This window comes from Peromyscus maniculatus, chromosome X (assembly GCF_049852395.1).
Source record: "Peromyscus maniculatus bairdii isolate BWxNUB_F1_BW_parent chromosome X, HU_Pman_BW_mat_3.1, whole genome shotgun sequence".
Classification (NCBI taxonomy): domain Eukaryota; kingdom Metazoa; phylum Chordata; class Mammalia; order Rodentia; family Cricetidae; genus Peromyscus; species Peromyscus maniculatus.
This window is the reverse complement of record NC_134875.1, coordinates 122,122,400-122,139,317: the sequence shown is the minus strand read 5'-3', so window position 1 is coordinate 122,139,317 and position 16,918 is coordinate 122,122,400. Positions and strand designations below refer to the sequence as shown.

Below are 16,918 nucleotides of genomic sequence, written 5' to 3'. Positions count from 1 at the left end.
CAGCCATCAGTGCTGCCAACATTCTTTCTGAGGCTCCAAGCCTATCCCACTCACTATCTTCCATCGGCACTCTGCTAAAAGTTTTCTCATCTGCTTGTCTGGCTTAGGATGAGGGCTTTAGGCAATCCTGTCATCCTTTTGTTTCCCTTCCCACAAGCAGGTTGGAGCAGGCCAGAGAAAAATAGATCACACAGCATTTTTCTCACATGTTAGTCAGCAAGCCTCAATTTCGAAGGCTACAGGAGGGCATGCATGTTTACTGAGAGCTAATCCCCAGGAGCTCAAGTCCTAGCTGTGATTCTTCCTGTCAATGATGGCACAGTGCAGGCCAAGTCACTACAAACTCAGTGTTTCCCTGTATATAAGAGGAAAAATACTATTATTTTCCCTGCTTGACAAAGATTTTGTGAAAATAGGTAAAATACATGTGAAAGGCTCTATGATAATAAGGTATAATAATACTTTGCATTGTTGTGGTACATTTAAAACTATAACATTATTATTATATCATCCAAAGCAATATTATATTCCTGAACAGACTCCTTGAGTTATTTAATGTCTTTCTACATTGAACTGTCAAAAGAGAAGAGGTTCTTGAGGTAGAAGTCTGTTCTTTATTATAAACCTCGGGGTTGGAGCTAGGTAGGCAGTTATCTTGTAATAAAAGTGGCATGTGTGCTGTGAAAAGGGGTCAGGAGTCCAAACTAGTCCTTGGACTCTTGAGAGTGGTTCTGATAGACTTACTGGAACTCAGCATTTTATTTATAAATTGAATTATACTATTAAAAGTTTTGCAGTGTTCACAACTATTCTTAGCATCTGGAGATTAAATATATTTGCAGTCTTAGGTACTTGGATTGCCTTTTCCTTCTTCTCCGACTTGGAATTCTTAATTTTAGGCAGTAACAGAAAGGGTTTCAGTGCAGTAAAAGATGTCATTTCACATGGTTTTAGCTATAGATAATGGAAGACTTAATCCCACATTCCTGGAAACTAAGCAATTCATGAACAATGGAGTCTTCCCAAGATTGGGTTGGGGTTTTTCATTGGTGGCTTTGGGGCCTCTGTAGGGGTAGTCTTGTTTCATACAGCCGTTTGTCTATATCTTAAGTATGCCGAGTATGGCTATTGGTCAGTGTTACGGTTCTGGAAGGAAGAAGCCAGGGGCGGGAGTCAGGAGAAGTTCCTGTGTAGATGTACAGTAGTGAACATCTCAGCTCTCGTGTGTTTTTCAAGTCCCTGTTAATTTTTCCTATGAAATTTCAGAGGCAGGAACAGTTTTGTGGTAATGATTCCCCAGTCTGTGTGTGTGTTTTCAAGTGTGCACCTACATGTGTGTGTGTGGGTGAACATGTGTGCATATGAGTGCACATGTATGTGGAGACCAGACCTTAGGTATTGTTCCTCAGGGGCTTTGATTTGTTGTTACAATTATTTACTTTTTGGAGACAGAGCCTATCACTGATTAGGCTAGGCTGTCTGGCCAGCAAGCCCCAGGGATTCAGCTATCTCTCTCTTCCCAGCACTGGGATTACAAACACATACCACTGTGCCTAGCTTTTTACGTAGGTTCGGAAGATTGAACTCAGATCCTTATGCTTCTGTGACAAGTACTTTATACACTGAGATTTCTCACAGTCTCTGCTGTTACTAGTTTTTAACATGGGATTTTGTTGTTGTTGTTATTTTGTTTTGTTTTTGTTTTTCGAGACAGGGTTTCTCTGAGTAACAGCCCTGGCTGTCCTGGAACTTGCTGAATTTAATGTTGTTGAATTTTGGTGGTAGGGTTAGTTTCTAGTCTCAGTAGGAAAGATCCCAGATGTTAACAATTGGCATTATCCTCCTGATTTAAGTTGACAACTTTAACTTGAGTGTAAGGGAGAAGATAGCAACTGTTAGTATCATTTGCACATTACATTTAACCAGAGGCCTTTAAGCTTAGGTGTGGAGTGTGTGTGTGTGTAAAAATGGGCACGCAAAAGCTGGGCAGTGGTGGCACACGCCTTTAATCCCAGCACTCGGGAGGCAGAGCCAGGCGGATCGGATCGCTGTGAGTTCGAGGCCAGCCTGGGCTACCAAGTGAGCTCCAGGAAAGGCGCAAAGCTATGCAGAGAAACCCTGTCTCGAAAAACCAAAAAAAAAAAAAAAAAAAAAAGGGCACGCACAGCATGTGTGTGGAGGTCAGAAGGCAACCCTAGATGTTGGTCTTTACACTCCACCTTGAGACACAACATCTTTTTTTTCATACCTGTGTATGTCCAAGAACCTCTGCAGATTCTCCTCTCATCTTGTTGTAGGAACAATAGGATTACAGATGTGCACTACTAAACCTGGCTTTACATGAGCTCTGGGGTTTTAAACTTGGGTCTTGATGCTTGCATAGCAAGTACTTTGCCCACTGAGCCATTTTCCTAGTCCTGATGTGGAGATTTCTTATAAATGATATTTGCCTGTTAAGAACATTGTTTAGGCTGGGCGGCGGTGGCACACGCCTTTAATCCCAGCACTCGGGAAGCAGCGGCAGGTGGATCTCTGAGAGTTTGAGGCCGGCCTGGTCTACAGAGTGAGATCCAGGACAGGCACCAAAACTATACGGAGAAACCCTGTCTTGAAAAACCAAAAAAAAAAAAAAAAAACATTGTTTGAGAAGCTAGAGAGATGACTCAGCATTTAAGAGCAATGGCTGTTCTCCTGGAGGACCCAGGTTTGATTCCCAGCACTCACATGGTGGCTCACAACCATCTGTAACTCCAGTTCCAGGGGAACCAATATCTTCTGGATCCATGAGCACCAGGAACTCCATGGTACACAGACATACATGCAGGCAAAACACTCATACCCATACAATTTAAAAATTTTTAAAATAACGCTGTTTGAGCCATAACATTCTTTGTTGATCTTAAATGAAAGCCACCAATCAGGTAACATTGAAAGTTGTAAAATTTCAAAATAGACATTCTTATCTAAGACAGAATTCTGGTGTAGGGTGGGGTGAGGTGGGGGACTGGAGTTGGTCAAATACCAGGCTTTTTTCATGCTATGAAATTTTCTATGAATGATCTGTATTCTACGATCAATAGGCTACGAATTGTGGATTTTGTTGTTTGTGACAGTCTCACTCTGTAACCCATGCTGGCCTTCAGTTTGCAACAGTCCCCTTGCCTCAGATTCCCAAGTCCTGGATTACAGGCGTGAGCTACCACACCCAGCAAAGAATTGTGTTATAAAAAAGTTTTCCTCCATGTCCTTGAGAGACCACAATTCTAAGTATAAGACAATTTGAGATAAAGCTGGCAGACATTTCACTCTTTCAGATATTTATTTCCAGTAGATTCAGTTGTTTGAACTTCTGACTAAATGGGGCTTAAATAGTAGATTTTCCATAGAGCTGTTTTTAAAATAGGAGCTCTGAACTGCCCAAATTAACTTTGGATGTGGTTCTAATTGAAGTTTTAAATAATCTTGCTGTGTAAGCTACTTGATAGTTTTAAGCTGTCCTTTCCAATATAAAGTGAGGAAAGGATCTTGAATTAAATTCTAGTTTTGAGCATGTAAGTTAAACTATTAGAGGGTCAGTCATAGGTACTGAAATCACAGGAGTGAACGAAAGGGACAACACCAGGAAGCTGATGATACTTGAATAGGTTGGCTCACAGATGAAGACCATGGAACTAAGGAAGAGAATAGAAATCAAGTTGCCATAGTACAAACCACCAAGCCTTCAGCCATGTAAACAAAAGTGATAGTAATAGAAGGATAAAAACAGTGTAGAGAAACGAGGGGCACAGTACCTACTGGCTGTCTCAGCCACTTGAATGCTAGAAAGGGTTTGCAGCTTTGTGTGGACAGAAGCAGATCTGTGGAGTTTATTCACCCCAGATATTGACTAGTCATACAAATGACACTGTGCCTTTAAAAAGCATTAAATCACATGCATGACACTGTTTAAGAAACTATACATTTATTTTAGCCAGACATCCAAGCAGACAGAGAATCAAAGTATGAATATCTTGCTTCAGTTTCTAGGGAACAAGTAACTTGGGTTCCGTCTGATGAGACTGACAGTAACTAGATTTTGACAGAACTGGAAAACTAGCTGTCTTAATTTTATACATTTTCAGTGTTTTTTTTTCCTTCCCATGGCAACAATTATCCATCTGGAAACTATAGATGCAAAGACAATAAAGATAAAATCCTTTGACATGCAACCATGGAGAATAACAATAGTTATCTTTATGATTCTATCCTTTAGTCACTTCTGTGTGTTTATATGGAAAAGAAAGTAACTAAGAACAATTTTCTATACCATAGTCTTTTCTCCCTTATGTCTGTTTGGGCTTTAACCCTCATAGATTTCTAGTAGAAGTAAACAGTTTATTTCCCTGTAGCTTATGTTTTCTTATGTGATCATGTAGTAAACCCTAATGCAAAAAATCAAACATCAAGAATTGAGGTTGTGTAATGTTAATTATTTGGGAGCCAGTGCTCATGTATACATTCCAGACGGAGAATTTAACACGATGAATCAGAAGTTCCTTTTGTTCATTTATTGCAAAGATTCTGTTATAAAATAAAACATTTTCTTTTTCCTTAGCCTTCTCTGGATATTCAGCCAATACAAAGTATGATCCACACCAGATTAAAGCAGAAATAGCAAGTCGCCGGGATAGGGTAAGTCAAAGCAGGGTTTTCACAGCTGGAAGCACTGTATGTATTTTTATGTAGCAATATTTATCATGATTCATTGTGTGATCATCAGTATGTCTAACACCAAGATATTGGTAGGATTTTTATTTCCCAAATTATATTGCATTTTGCTTTATTTTTCACTTGTTTTACAATAGCAGAAAAAAATACTTTATTTTAAGGCTGTTGCTCATCAGAAAAAAAAATAGCCAGCATCCATTGCATGTTTTATAGGGTAGACCGTTCAACCATTTGGGAAGATGGCAAGGTGTCAAGGCCCAGTGTTGCTGGGCTGCTTGTCTGTGCCAATAGGATACCACTTTTGACCCTTGGTAGCTGTTGTTCTTCTTTTGGTTGCTAGTCCCAAAGAGTTCCAGCTCCTATAGCAGTGCTTCATCAGGAGTCTGATCCTTCCTTGGTGACACCTACATTCATTAAGTGACACCTTGTCTCATCCCTTTAGGCCCTTATCCACCTGGTTGTCCGAGAGAGGACCCATGTATTGTTTTGTGACAAAGCTCAGGGAACATCTTAGTAATAAGGCCTCCTCTTTTACTGATGTGCCATTCCATAAACTAGGCTGAGTATTTTTAGTTCTCAAGTTTAAGCTCAGCAAAGACCACCACCTGGGGAGCTTTTTAAACTTGCAAGTCTGTAAGCCCATTCCCCTGTGGTTTGGTGGAGACATGGATTAGGTTCCAGAATCTGTTTAAGGAATCATATCGGGGAGTTGAGGTTCAGGTAGTCAGAGGCTGCAAATGGCCTTCGTAACATCTATGAAGAGTAAGTACGAATGAAGATGACAAAATTTTACATTTGCTATGTGATATGTACATTGTTATCCTCAAAAAACAAGTACTGTTCCCCACTTGCATAGGACCTGTTAGGAATGGGGGCTTTAAAAAATTATGTGTTGGAGAATTTTATACATGTATACAATGAAATATGATCATATCTACTACCCACTTCCTCCCTCCAGCTTCCTCCATATTCCCCCAGCACATCCCTTTCCCAACTTAGTGTCTTTTCCTTTTTTTGATAACCTAAGTCCATTTAGTGTTTGACCATATGTGTGTGGGTATGATAGTATCTACTGGAGGGTGGGAATTCGACCAGTGGCCACATTCTGAAAAGAAGACTTTTTTTCCTTCCCCATCACCTATTAACTGCTAAGAACTCCTCAGAAAGGGAGCCCCTTCCACATCTATGCTAGAATTTTGGCTGGCTTGATTTTGTGTAAGTCTTGTAGCAGGTAACCAGAGTTGCTGTGAGTTCACAATTGCAATACTGTGCTATATCCAGAAGACAGTTTTTTACAACACTCCACAGGATTGGGGACCTTTTAGTCTAAGCAAAGCAGTTTTCTTAGAGTAGTGAATACTGGATGATCCATGCAGTTGAAAGCTAAGGAATAACTTGGATGACTATTGTAGAAATAATTTATCACTGCTTGGATTTAAAAAAAAATTGTTTTTAGCTTTCCAGATTAAAACGAGAGCTGACCCAGATGAAGCAGGAGCTACAGTATAAAGAAAAGGGTGTGGAGACCCTACAAGAGTGAGTTACTTGCATGTGTATATGGGAGTGTTTTCTTGTGATTTCCTTTTTTTCTGATACATTTGGTACCTGGACATGTCATGTTCAAATACCTCAAGAATTACCTTTTTTGCTTTTATTTATGCTCATTATTTTCTGATCTCAAATATCAGAATCTTTATTTTCCTTGAAGATATCTTATTCCTTCAAATGGAAATACTTGGGAAACAAAACTCTTCTTTTTGTATTTATGCATACTTTTTGGTAGCTGTACTGCTTAAGACACACATGACTATTTACCTTTAAATTCAGGATTTTATTAGTTTCTCTTAAATTTTTTAATTCTAAAATCAATTAAAATAAAATTACAGTTCCTCAGTCTCATTAGTCACATTTGAAGTTCTCAGTGGTCACACGAGAGTAATACATATTTTCTCTCCCATGACAATAGCGATATTTTGAGCTAGATGAGTCTTGGTGTACAGCATCCTGCACAACAGAGAAGTTGTGCAGCATCTTTGACCTCTACCCACTAGCTGTCAGTAGCATCCATCCAACTTCTATTGTAATAACTTGTAATGTGTCCAGACATTGTCAAATGCCTACAGTTGAGAAGCACAAGACTAGTGACTACACATTGGCCCTCATAAGCTGTAGATTCCCATCATCACAAATAGTACTGCTGGACTTCCTCCTTTTTTTGCTCCTGCAGTTAGAACTGTATTCCTATAAATAGAGGAGGAATTTTTCATAGTTAGTAAGCTGTATTGAATCAGCATATTAAGTGAACAAGAGTTAGTTTATAGATGGTGATGGTGTTGGCCTGAAAGAATTAGTTTTCTTAAAGGTAATAGTGTAGACTTATTGCCTGAGAGACCTTTCAGAGCCTGGTTCCACTGGCTAAACTTGGCATGTGCTTCATACTTTCTGTGCCTGTGTTTCTCCTCTTTACATGATTGTCTTAGCCATTCTGCCCGCTACAACAAAATACCATCAGGTGAGTGGCTTGAAGAACAGTCTTTCATTTCATAATTCTGCATGAAGTCTGGAAGTCTGAGTCTATTCCTAGAAACGACCCAGTTCCAGACTTGTAGATAGTCACCTTTACACTGATTGTATCCTTACATGGCTGAGAGAGGTTGTATAAGTTTTAGTCTCTCTTCCTTTTCTTTCAAGGACATTTGTGGGTACACTCATGACCTTGTGTAACCCCCAGCCCATCCAAGTACCTTCACATTAGAGCATAAGGCTTCAACAGAAGAGTGGGGAAAGGGTATAAATACGCAGTTGATTAACAGCACTGATCAAATTCAGTTGCCCAGAGTGGGAAATTACCTGCCTAGTATCAAGTTAATCTTTGACAAAGGTAGGGGGTCCATCTGCATGGTTACTGTAGTGTGTAAAGATGAACAACATAGCATGTTTTGTATCTTGGATTCACATTCAGTAACACTGTAACAAATATGAGGGCAGTGCTGATCTTTATGGAGAGTTAATAGATAAGTGTGTTTGACTAGTGTAATTATCTTAGCCTTGTGTGAGTGGTATGATCTGATCATATAGGACTCTATTTTTGAACATTAAATTGAGATTGACTATTTTTCTTTTTTCATGTGTATGTGTTTGTGGTGTGTTTGTATATGCTTGTCAGAGTGTGGACCTGTATGTCATGCATTTGGAGGCCTGAGACTGACATCTGGGAGTCTTCATCACTTTCCACCTTATTCATTAAGATTGGGTTTCTCAATGTAACCCAGAGTTCCTATCTCCACCTTCTGAGTGCTGAAGTTATAAGCAGGCTGTCACACCTCCCTGACATTTATATGGGTTCTGGTGATTCAAATTCTGGTCTTCATGTTTGCTGCTTATTCAGCAAGTACTTGAATTTGTGAACCACTTATCCAGCCAGAGACTGACTTTTGTAGTCAGTCGGATTGGGTTGGTTCAGGGTTGCTTTATGTGTACCTAATATTAAGGTCATCTGGGTACCAGGGAAGACACAAAACAAAGGATTTGTTGCATTTTGCCTGGGGGAGCTTGGCTTCTCTGGCCCTGACTCCCAGGAATGTTAAAAACATGGCAGTTTATTCAGAAACACAGGCATGCCCCCTGCAGGTGGATTTTGATAAACCCATCAGCGTAATGCCATCTGAGCTCTTTTAAAGTCATTATCCCTCTTTGTTCTTTACTAGCACTGAGCAGTCTGTTTGTGTGGTCTGCCTGGGTTTTGATTCTGCAATCTGAGATTCTTTTAACTAGCACTAGCCAGTTAGCACAGCTGTTTTTGTTCTGCTTTTTAAAAGTTTCCTCTTAAGCAAATCAAGCCTCTTCTCCAATGCTGCTCTGTAGGAAGCTGCATTGTCACTGTGTGCTTCCTGGCTACTGGCTTTGTTGCTCATTTGGTCTACTTGATGCTGTGCTTCCCAGTGTATTGGTACAGGCTCTTTATCTTCCCACCCCTCCCCCAATCATCCAGAGAGCCTCCAGGTCTCCCAACACTTTCTAGGATGCTTCCCTGTATGTTGTGATTATTCCGTTAAAAAGGATGAATAAAGAATAAAAGCAAATTAATAATTGGGCTTGATAGGTTATCAAAAGTTGCCTGGACTATGTAGTAGAATAGGGTGTAGATTTCCTGCTTTCAGTGTCCTTTGCTACTAGTGGCTTTACTCTATGGTACAGGATAATCTAACATTTTAATGGGCTCTTTATATGTTGGCAGCTGCAGTCAATTTCATTTTTTTACTTGCAAATGTTCTGAAGAAGGTGACTAGGATTCAGAAAGAATCTGAGGGTGTCCAGCAGCTCCAAATCTCACAGGGGAGCCAATTTCTACACTTTTCCTTGAAGGCTGTGGCTTTTGCAGGGGATTAATGAGCTTGGTGCCCAGTGCTTCTCCTGACCCATTGTGGATAGCCTGTTTCCCAGTTTGAATACAAAGTTTGTAATATCCGGTTAAGACTGAATAATCTAGAACATAAAATATTCTGGGAACTGGAAAATGGACTTCCCTTTGACCTTGCTAGGAAGTAGTCCATCTGTTGTACTTGTAAGTGGCTTGAGGACAAGAGGTAGCCTCTGTTTCTCCTGCTATGGAGTATGAACTAGCACAGGGCGAGGCTTAACTTCATTCCTATAGCTGACATGGAATATGAATTGGGATTCTAGAAGAGAGAGGTATGGTGTTTTTAGTTTCTGCTTGCTTTAGCAAGACTCCATGATTGGGGGCAGTTATTGTAAACTTGCCTCTTTCCAAGGGGAGGCTCCTCTTGTCTGACAGAGTTCATGGGAATACCCAACCTTACCTGTCAAAAAGTAGATGGGGGAGATTCTGGACCTAGCCTTGGTACTGAGGGGCTTACCTTCATTTCTGTGTTCTACCAGTGGGCCAGGCTTCAAACGCCTTTTAGGAAGAAGCTCCCCAGAGAGGGCCCTACTTGAATAGCATGTTACTGCTCTGTTGGAAACTGCATTATCACTGTGTTTACTGCATCTGTGATATAGCCTCAGGAAAAAGAGAAAACATAGACACGTACATCACTCTTAAAATTCTTTGCAAGTGAAAAACAAGCTGGTACCTTGCCCTGAGTACCACTGACTATGAGATTTTTACATCCTAATTAATTTTCTGCTATTGAAGATTGGGTACTTATGTTTGGATCAAATCAGTTGTGAATATTTATATTGTTCATGGAGAAATTTTGAGAAAAAATGACCATCTCACTCTTACTGTGAAATCAAGACTCTAAGTCCAGATAACAAGTGAGCTGTTGTACATAAACACGATGCTTATGATTTTTGTTTTGTTTTGTTTTTAACACTAACACGGTTCAAGGCAGCAGCCTTAGGTTTTCCTCCAGAAATTGTCTGCTGTTCTTGCTTCCCAGAAACTTCAGAGCACCTCAACAGGAGTTTGGCCGCTTATAACATTTTAAACTTGACTTGTTTATCTTGGTGAATTTCCTGGCTAGCAAGGAAATCCATCATTATGCTTGAATCCAAGGGAGTAAAAAAGAACCTTTTGTATTTTTTTTTAAATCTATATATGTTGTAAATATTTGTGGAGGGGAACTGACCTTGGATATATTCTCTGGATTAATGATGAAGTTATATATATATATATATATATATATATATATATATAGAGAGAGAGAGAGAGAGAGAGAGGTAAGCTTTCAATGATAGAGAGAGAGAATATAACAAGCCTCCTATAGCCCTCTCCCTATTTTAACCCCACAGTGACGAGTCTTGGCAAATATGTAGCCCTGTCTCATTCCCTAAGTTCTTATTGGAATAAATCCCCAAATCACATTTAATCAATAAATCCTTTTCTTTTTTTTTTTTTTTTTTTTTTTTTTGGTTTTTCGAGACAGGGTTTCTCTGTGTAGCTTTGCGCCTTTCCTGGAACTCACTCTGTAGACCAGGCTGGCCTCGAACTCACAGAGATCCACCTGGCTCTGCCTCCCGAGTGCTGGGATTAAAGGCGTGCGCCACCACCGCCCGGCAATAAATACTTTTCTTAAAGCTGTAGACCCCTTTGTGAACATAATCTGAGTCCTAGTATCCCACTTACTAGGCACCCATCAGCAAAGAGCTTTCCTGTTTCCCCATTCTATTTGGCTCCAAATTCTAATGAGGCCCACACAGTGCATTTTTGGGGTATATCAGTTAAATCTCTTCATCTGTGATTCTTCTCCTTTTGTTGTCCCAGTAACTGGAAAAGAATTTGTGTGTCCTGTATAGTTTCCCTGATTTTAGATTTCAGTTCCTAACTTTCCAGATTTTTAGTGACTTTTGGCTTTGGTGGTTTGCTATGGCCATGCATAATATTTCCCATAAGCTTTCTGCCTCCTAAAAGATACTTTTAGGATAAGTACCTGAAAGTCATTGGTCACAGGATGAATGTATTTGTCATATATTGGACATTGCCAAATTTTCCTACAGCAGCCACATCATTTTCTCTTCCTACCACTGGACATGAACGTTTCTGTTTTCCATGGCTTTACCAACAGAATGTGTTGACAAGCTATGGCATTTTTGCCTCTCTCATTGGTGAATGAGAGGATCTAAGTGTATTATTCATTTGCATTTCTCTCATGGATCTCTGTAAAAGTCTTCAGAAAATAGAAACATTTATCTTGAAAAAAGTCTTAAGAGGGCTATTTCAGTGAAAGATCACTCGACTCTGTTGAAATTTTTGAAACCTAGTTTCCAGAGGCAAATAGAAGGATGCATAAACTAAAGAATATTTCTGGAATGAACAAAACACAAGAATGTGGTGGGCATGCTCACAGGTATGGGCAGTATCCCCTTGGTAGTCCCCTGTTTGGAGATCTGAAGTGAACCTTGTGTTAATTCTGAGCTGTCCTGACTGAGAAGCCCACCATGGGCTTCTAACATGGCTTTACCCTAAGTTTCTCCCATTTATCTGCCTAACACTGTAGTGTCCCTGACACTGGTATGATGACCAGAATGCTGCCCTGACCCCCTTGTTACCACATCTGTTGTTTATGGTATGGTATTTCCATACTTGGCACCCAGTCCCTTTCACAGATTCTACTCTGATCACTCTAAGCTGAGCCACTATTGTGATTCATGATTCTTGTGAGTAACCACAGAAATTCTTTTTAAATGTCTCCTCACCTTATGACTCTCATGTGGCCTTCTCTCTCCTAGAATACAAAGTAGATGTTTGATGAGTTAGCCTTCTAGACCAACTTCATTTCACCCTAGTTTCATTTCCAGTCTTCTGTGCCAGCCCCCTTGACCACCCTGCTAGCTCTCAGCCTACCTGGGACACTTGCTTTTAGAACTAGTACTTAATATCTAAATTCATCCTTCTTTTCTGTGGGTCTCTGGGGCAAGTGACATCTTACTTAGATCCTTGATGAACCATCCTATTGAAAGAGGCAAACTCTCAATTGCACACTGACCCTAAAGTGGATTCATTTTGTTTAAAACCATGGATACTGCATTATTTTCATGATTTTTATCTTATTGGCTACCTTCATGATTCAAGTGTGACACTGCCTTGGTTCCTACACCATCAAGTGGACTCAGACAATTTCTGGAACAGGAACAGCTCAACATAATAAATGGACCCTAGTCTGAGTTCTGTGGGAGTGACTGATATCATGGTCTCTGCTAGCTGTCATGTCATTTACTTCATTCTTAAATACTGGGACCCTCTGAGCTACCAGGGTCTTAAGGAGAACTGTTAATTGGCCTGCTTGCCTTCTTATTAACTGCAGGGAACCAGGAGTTGATATTTGTTCTGGTGATTCTCTAATCTGTTTCCAGTCACCCTTTTCATCACATCATTTAGTTTAGCAACATCCTCTGTGCAAAACTTCAGTCCATGACGTTGATTTTTGTTGTGAAATTATGATCAGTAATATAAGTATAGAGTAGAAAATTTTGTGACTATCACACTCAACTTACAGGTCAGCATACTTGTAGTGAGTGAGAAAATCAACCATTTTGGCAGAAGAGGGACTGCTTTTGAGGACAGAAGAATTTAAAAAAATATACAAGCAGTTTATATGCTGGATGCTGCCACTTTTGCTATTGACTTTCATTTATTTCTTTTAAAGCATTCACCAAATAGCTAGTTGATACTATGCTGGGGAAATACACATGCATGTGCACAGACACACAGGCACTCACATATGTACATTTTGTTTTGTTTTGTTGTGAGGCAGGGTCTTCCTGTGTAGCTTAGTCTGGCCTCAAAGTTATGATCCTCCTGCATCCACTGCCTGATTTCTGGCCTACATACCACATTCAACAGAACTTTTTATTTATTTATTTATTTATTTATTTATTTATTTATTTTTATATATTTATTTTTGAGACAGGGTTTCTCTGTGAAACAGTCCTGGATGTCCTGGAACTCACTCTGTAGACCAGGCTGGCCTCGAACTCACAGAGATCCATCTGGCTCTGCCTCCCGAATGCTGGGATTAAAGGCATGCACCACTACCACCTGGCCTTACTAAAGTTCATGACAACCATTAAGGTGCTATGGAGTTAAAACTAATTGCCTCAATCAATTGGATTGTGAAGGATCCAGAGTAGGGATCTTTTGAGAACAAAAAGCAATACCTACAGTCCAAACTTCTGTTCATGCTCATGTAATTTAACTTTTAGCATAGAACACTTTAGTTAAAAAATACATGCAACTAATTAAAATAATGTATAACTAAAGAATTTTGCTTTATAGAAATGTACATTTGAGAAACTTATAGGGTGTACCTGACCATTATGGAAGTGCCTGTGGAGTCAGGCTGTGATTGGTTTGGAATTGTCATTGTGCAATATGGGGTATCCCGTGGTTTATTTGTATCTGTTCTCTTAGGGAAAAGACTTAGTCTTCATCTTCATAAATGTCCATAGTAGTTGATGGCTATCATAGAAACACTGACTGGTTCTATTGCCCTGTTCCAACTCAGTTTCTTGCTTCTGTATTTGCCCTTCTGTTCCAAGGATGCCAGTAGGTCAGGTCAACTCTGGTGCTGAGCTTTGCTTTGTGTTTTTACACATATGAAAAGGAATTTATTAGTAATAATAAAATAGTAAAATTGTCAACTTAATACCTTTTCTCCAATGAGAAAGAACTTTTATTATCCTGATAATTATCATTATTACAAACATTACATTCTAGGACTTCTGCCAGGTGAGTCCTTTCCTTACATATTCTCCTTAAATCTTACGTCTGTCCTGTGGGAGTAGTGTTATTAGTATTCCCATTTGAGACACAATGAAGTAGATCAATGATATGGATGATTTGTCTAGGATCCCACAGCTAATGAGTGGTGGAGCTGGAATTCTACTCCTACTCACAGAATACTAGGTTTGTGTAGTGGAAAACCAGGCAGTTTGGGCTCACAATGATGATCCAGATCTTCAGGATACCCTCTGAGGGAAATTATTAGGTTCAGAACCTGTGTAATGGTGGGTCTGGAACCTGTTGAGTTAGGTAGCTGCTTTCCAGGGAAGGAATTCATTCTACATCTGGACCAATTTCTCCATTTCCTTAGCTTTGTAGGCTTCCCAGGCTTGAGGCTTAGGAATGGGAGACATGACAGAGGACATGCTGCCAAGACAGCCTGCTATTGAAAGATGAAGCCAAGTCTGGTTGTTTTGTGTTCTATACCTACTACTACCAGCCAGGCTTATATGTGCATAGGTTGACTGAGTGGATGAACGGAAGCAGAAGAGAGAGAGAGAGAGAGAGAGAGAGAGAGAGAGAGAGAGAGAGAGAGAGAGAGAGAGAAGGAGGAAGGAAATTTTGATGGATGGATATTTGGAGTGAAGCAAAGTATCAAGGAAGTAGACAGAATAAGTGATAGAGATAAGTGATAACTAGAATAGTAAGTAATAACTAGAATGAAATGAATGAATAGAGAAGGCATACATTTCCAGTTTTTGAGGGCTGAGGATATAGTGCAGTAGTAGAATGCTGCCTAGCCTGGACAAGGTCCTGGGTTCAATCCCCAGTACCACAAAATGAGGTTCCAATTTTTGTTAAGTATATTATTGGACCATACCACATCTTGCTGTTTTCCATATACTCTCCTGGCATACAAATCTCACCCATAAGTTTATTTAATAAACATATTTGACCACTGACCTTAATAATGCTGAGAATAAATGAAAAACTTTGGTTATCTGCCCCGAGAGGGAATATACAATCTCATGTATTATTCAAGCATGCTACTTAGTAGAGGATATGGGCCTCCTCTCCTACACAGGATGCTCCTGAAGCAAAGGCAGATATCCATCAACCAGGTCTCAGGTTTTCATATTTACCACAAGGATGGAAGGTTTCATGGAGTCTTTGCTGTTTTGTGCCTAAACTCTGCTTTTAACTGTTTTCCACCTTTCTATGATACTTTTGAATATATATTGTTTTAAATATTGGAATGTTTGAATATTTATTGTTTAAAAGGATGTTATAATCTCATGTGGAATGACTCTAATTTCTTATTTGTAAACAGGATTGACCGGAAGATGTCAAGTTCTCACACCAACTACAAACTGGATGAGGCTCAGGCTATAATGAGTGAACTCCGTACTATTAAGAAAGCCATTTGTACAGGCGAGAAAGAGCGGCGGGACCTGATGCAGGTAAAACCAAGGCTGCCTCTTGAAAACTCTGCCTGCCGACCTATCTGTCATTTATTTATTACATTTTTATATTATTGTATACATAAATTTATGAGTACAAAATATATGTGTATTTTGAGCACATGCCCACCATGATTAAGTAAGCGTATTAATTCTGCCTGATCTCTTCCATCTTAAATAACTCAGGATGATTGGCCCCTTCCAAAACGCCTTCGTTTCAGTTCTGAGCCAACTGCCTGAGTTCTGTTGCACTTGTATATTCTGGTTCTGGTGTCTTCAGCAATGCCAAAAGTGAATTAAGTACCAAAGCCTAAAGAAATAGTCAACAATCTTATTTCTCTTGAATGTCCACACAAACAAGTTTCATGCGCTAGAATTCATACTTACTGTAATTTTTAGCATGTTAACATCCACAAATTACTTTTTTCCATTTAGCACAATGGATGAAAAAAATCAGGTTATAAAAGTGTGGTCTGAGAGATGCTTTATCTCTGGTTTGCCTCTAAAAAATTTGAAGTGGCATGCATGTTTGTCAGACCCAGTAACTGTTTGGGCATTTGGGATAGCAATGCATTTTTTTGTTTTAATTAAGAAACACAAAAGCTTAAAAAAGCAAGAACAATGGTACCATAACTATTCTCTATTTTATGTGTGTGCTACCAGAAGGATTCAGTTTCTCTTTACTTAAATGACTAACAGTTTTCTCTAAAGTATGTGCATTGAAAAAGATGCTTTTGTAAAAACAAACAAACAAAAAACAAATTTAATGATAATGGAGATGAGACATCGCTCTAGTCTTAGGCTGTAGACCTCCTTGAACCAGAAAGAAACAGCTGCTTCTAAAGGAAGGAAACTATGCTGTCTCCACTCACAGAACTTGTCTTACTCTTTTCCAGAGCCTGGCCAAGCTTACTGACAGCTTCAAGAATAGCTGCTCCATTATGGACACTCTACAAGATTTCTCTCACAGCACAGGCGCACTTGGTGACTCTGGTGTCCCTCAGCAGTTTTGTGATGCTGGCTCTCAGACTGATACTATAGGGGAGGTATGCTCATCCAGGACAGAGACATGAACATTCCCAAAGAGGAGTCACTGGCTTTGGTGGTGTTGTCACCCATTTGAACTAACTTTTAATTTCTACCTCAAAGATATTTTGGGCTTTGTGTCAATAAATTTGAAAGGAAAATCACCTCACATTTAGCTGTAATGTTGCATTTTGAATGCATATTGTCTTGTGATTAAGTGTCTTAAAAATGGCAGCTGCTTTGCCAGCATTAAACTTAAGTGTTTTCTTGAAATATCCATGACATTTTACAGTGTGGCTTAGCAAATGATTTCTGCAAAGGATCAGGTAGTAAATATCTCAGGCTTTGAAAGCCTAGATAGTCATTTTCTTAACTGGTCACCTGTCATTATAATACAAAAAGGTGTTCTGGATGATACCTAAGAGAACAGGCTTATTGGTTGCCATTAAAACTTTATTTACCAAACAAACAAAACAAAACAAAACAAAAAAAAAAAAAAAAAAAAAAAAAAAAAAAAACAGGCGGTGGACTTGGACCTGAC

General features: G+C 39.4%; 1 protein-coding gene across 2 annotated transcripts in view; it reads left to right on the top strand.

The window, feature by feature from the left end:
• Wwc3 (WWC family member 3) overlaps positions 1 to 16,918 on the top strand; it is a 106,050-nt gene that overhangs the window by 52,063 nt on the left and 37,069 nt on the right. For both annotated transcript variants that reach the window (XM_006994312.3, XM_015987793.3), the window contains exons 4-7: positions 4,595 to 4,671; positions 6,164 to 6,243; positions 15,222 to 15,351; positions 16,248 to 16,397. In XM_006994312.3, coding sequence (XP_006994374.2) covers positions 4,595 to 4,671; positions 6,164 to 6,243; positions 15,222 to 15,351; positions 16,248 to 16,397 — 437 coding nt within the window. The remainder of the gene's footprint in view (positions 1 to 4,594; positions 4,672 to 6,163; positions 6,244 to 15,221; positions 15,352 to 16,247; positions 16,398 to 16,918) is intronic.